Genomic DNA, 3,956 nt, shown 5'->3' on the forward strand with positions numbered 1-3,956 from the left:
CAGGCAGAAAGTCAGTTAGTCAATCCCAGTTCTTCTCGGCTAAGAGACATCCGCAAAGTGAAGAGAGAGATACCAGAATTATCAAATCCCCAGGACCTGGTACAAATGCTGGAGAACATTCAGCGAAGATTGCTGGGTTGAGATGTTTACGACAAGAAAGCTGCCTTAAGCAATGTCTTAAGCTTCTTAACTACCTTCCATTAGGGGAGGGAGTCATTTTACAGGCTTCGCTATGCCACATTTTTGTGAACGTATCGTCTCTACTTTTTCCCGCATGATATTTTTACGCTACTACTATATTAATAACCAATCGTACTTACATTTTTGTTTTGTTCCTTTGTTTTCTTGGGTCACCTATAAACTAGCTGGTGCCTCCTGCAGACTCTGCTTATCAAGTCTATGGGACGCACCGTTACCATAGCTAAGTGTGCTGCCCAAGTAAAATATACTGTCTATGACTGTTTCTATGTCAGGCATATTTTAAGCAACTGAACAGAGTAATTTAGGGTAGATCAGGAGCGAATCATGTTTTTCATCCACTGGCAATCTGGTCTTATGACAGCGACAAGACCGGACTCCATCCAAAATATCCTTTTGAGGATTTCGCTTCTTAGAAAATGTTACAAAAAGCTCATATCTGATACAGCATGAGTAACACAAAATGTAAACTGCAGTCTTTTTGTGTGTGTGAAATATTCAAAGATAAAATGCTACTGAGTTGCAATAAAAGTCAACTATACAACCATTTCAAACAGCTTTCGTTTGTTTGCGCCATTTGCGGGCGTTAAGGTGACTCCAGCTGAAGCTGATCGAAAAGAAATGTTACAATATAGCATTATAAGTTGGCGCAATCGGTTAATTGTTGGGAAACCCGAGCAAAGCTGAAAAAGAATGTAATATACCATTTAGAGTAGTTAGAAAACAATACTCCTAAGCCCAGCTATGGAAAAGCAGATTAGCTCTAATCCGGGATTAAAAGTTATGTGGGGTTATGTACACTGAACAATAAGCAAGTCTGACTCCTAGCTAAATTGAAATACTCGCCTTCGGCTCATGTTTAATCGACGATCCTACAGTGCGACCTTGTATTCTTTGCCTTGTCGCAAGCTTTGTGACTGTTCAATCCATTTTTATAAGGTTTCTAGAAAGGAGGTCAAAACAACGTGTGTTCCTATTCTGCATGACTACTAACAGGAATTAGTTCCATTTTCTGATAAAGGAAGATTTCGTAAAGCATTTTAGAATAAACAGAAGCGATATAAAAACATGACGTTTCGAAGACGACATGCCACCATCATGTTATCAAATGCAAATTATTACAAGTTTGGTAACATAAATATTGAAAAAGAAGTGTAAGGCTACATGTCAATATACACTTTGTTTTTTATATTGATTTTTAGCCGAGGCTAAATATCCTTATTTTCCTGTCGCTTAAGGCTGAAAATATTCTGCGAATATTAACTCTTGTATTATAGCGGATGACATTTGGTGTCTGGATGGTGTTGAAGTAATTTTGGAGCCAGCCTGTAGACATTAAAGTCTGGTATGATCCACATAGCTTCTTGCAAAAATGTTATTAGAATCGAACATGCGGCTAGTGATATTTTCGTTGCTTTTTTGCCGGTTTTGCTGTTTAGAGAAGAAATTGAATCTTATACGGTTTACTTAAAAAGATATACACAAGATTATATTATTTTCAAAATCCCAGCCTCGGGTTTATTCTTAAAATATTTTTAAAATTTCGCAAATTTCAGACGCGAAATTCTTTTCAAAAATATTCTTATAAGAAAAAGAGTGTTTAACGTTACCAATCTTGTAATAATTTGCATTTGAAAATGGTGACATCATATTTTTATATCGGTGCTGTTTGTTCTAAAATATTTCCGTTTTCCTTGCCGAAACGTCAAGTACAATCTTGACGTTTTAGTAGGTTACACTAATGAATTTCCTCCTAACAAGTCCTCAAAGCCTATATCTCATTCCAGCTACACCTTCCTGACTTCAAAAAGCTCTTAAGGCAGTAATTACTGAACTGTGTCTCATGTGCGCACGTAAATTGACAGAATAGGAAGGTTTATTTACAAGTTCGCAAAAACTGGTCGAAACGACTGTGCTCTTTTCGTTTTCGATCTCTGCTCTAACAACATCTGACCAAAGACAATACATAATACTAAAAAAAAAATGAAATGAACGTACTTTCTGCATGAAATCTCGCTGTTTAAAGTATAGAAGTCTAGAATAAGCCTCAATACCATGCCGGCTACATTTTGTGCCAATACACCAGGTGAGCGAGCAATTTCCGGCCTCTTTTCTTTTGAAGGTTAAAACTCCGACGTTCAATAGTTCTTAATTTAGAGCTTTATCTATTTTGGTGAACAAAATGTTAAAATCTCTGCATTCGGACCAGATTAACTTATCCACGATACTCTTTGGTGCGACTGAATCAGAATTGTCTTCGGACAATTTTCCTAACGCAGAGCTCGAGCGGAGTGACTTAACTTTGAGGAGTAGATATTACCCTAAGGAAATATGTACCGAGCCGCGTATATTTTATGTTTGTTACTGTTGTAATATTCGCGCGAAACTGCATCTTTTGAAGACCTCGTAACTTCAATATACTATGAGTTACAGCATGACTAGAGACATTATACATTGTATTTATTTCGATGGTTTAAAATATAATACGCGCGGATATTTTGCGAGCAAAGAGCAAAATGTCATCTCATAGTGCATGTTAATTCATCGAATAAGGGAGTTATTATATTATCCCACCATCACGCCATTTTCTAGTATTTCAGCTTCTAGTTTTTGACATACATCTTGTAGTATCTGAATATAATTCCGATCGCATAAAGTGCATGCGGCGGAATGACTAAAACCGCATAATACGTTATCTTGGCATAATAGTGGAATAAAATATAAGAACTTTAATTCACGATTAATTTAAAGAGAAGTATTGTTTCTAGGGACTTGCTTCTCAAACTAGTTTGATTTCAGTTAAAAAAAATTAGTCAATCATGCAAACTAAACGACCTTAAGTGTTGGATTCTGACCAACTGAGCACGATCTTCGATGCTGATAAAAGTACCGTAACACCAGGCCGAAACTAATTAACAATATTGATAACACTTAAGAATACTAACACAGTGCTTTCATAGTTTAAATGTCATTTGTTATGGTTTGTTTCCATAAGCTATCAGATATCAAATTCCTTAACAAAGGTGTCTTGTCTCACATGCATAAACAAAAACTGAATGAGTTACTTGTTGATAGTCGTGATCCAAATTTCGCGCGTAAATTTTTAATAATCAATTACTTTGGAAAATCACGGTTTATAGACTCAAACCTGTGCGGTGTCAATGACTTGGAAGATATTGCAGAGCAGTTATCTGTGATAGCTTTCTCTACTAAATACAACATGAAGATAATATCAAAATGCTATGAATGACGTCTTACATAACGTTAGAACAAACAAAAAAGTTCTGTCTACGGTCTTCTGAAGTAACATCAAAAGGGCGTCATTGTATTAGAGTATTCTTGTGTTTCAGGCATAAGTAAAAAGGAAGCCGCTATACAATAATTAATGTAAGCGTAAATACAACTGAGGTCATTCGTCACGCATATATCAAAAATATAAGCCTGGGAAAGCAGATGCTTACGTCAAAGGTAAATGACACTTTTTTCCGCGTTCTCTCCTATTAAACACCACCCTGTTCAGTAATTTTTCCTGTCACTTGCGACAGCATTTCTCGCTGTGTCGGTACAGGGTTGTTGAGTTCACGAAATAATGTGGATGCTAAAACTCTTAGCTTTCACGATAGCACTGCTAGTTTTTGTTGGAGTCACAGAATCTGGTAGAAGGAGATACTCGCGATGTAGTCCTCGATACTGCCAAGTCAGCTCCTGGTCACATTGGAGTCAGTGCACTCATCAATGTGGAATAAGTGGAACCCAAA

The 3,956-nt window shown here is 36.7% G+C and overlaps 1 protein-coding gene across 1 annotated transcript in view; it reads left to right on the plus strand.

The window, feature by feature from the left end:
- The window catches only part of LOC110057507 (CUB and sushi domain-containing protein 3-like), a 41,341-nt gene extending 40,596 nt beyond the window's left edge, over positions 1-745 (plus strand). Inside the window, exon 52 of the mRNA XM_089276266.1 lies at positions 1-745. This exon is cut by the window's left edge and continues 23 nt beyond it. Coding sequence (XP_089132392.1) covers positions 1-141 — 141 coding nt within the window. The 3' untranslated portion in view covers positions 142-745.
- The last annotated feature ends 3,211 nt before the right edge of the window (positions 746-3,956 follow it).

This window comes from Orbicella faveolata, unplaced genomic scaffold (genome assembly GCF_042242905.1).
Source record: "Orbicella faveolata isolate gen_17 unplaced genomic scaffold, um_ofav_v1 contig_4, whole genome shotgun sequence".
NCBI lineage: Eukaryota > Metazoa > Cnidaria > Anthozoa > Scleractinia > Merulinidae > Orbicella > Orbicella faveolata.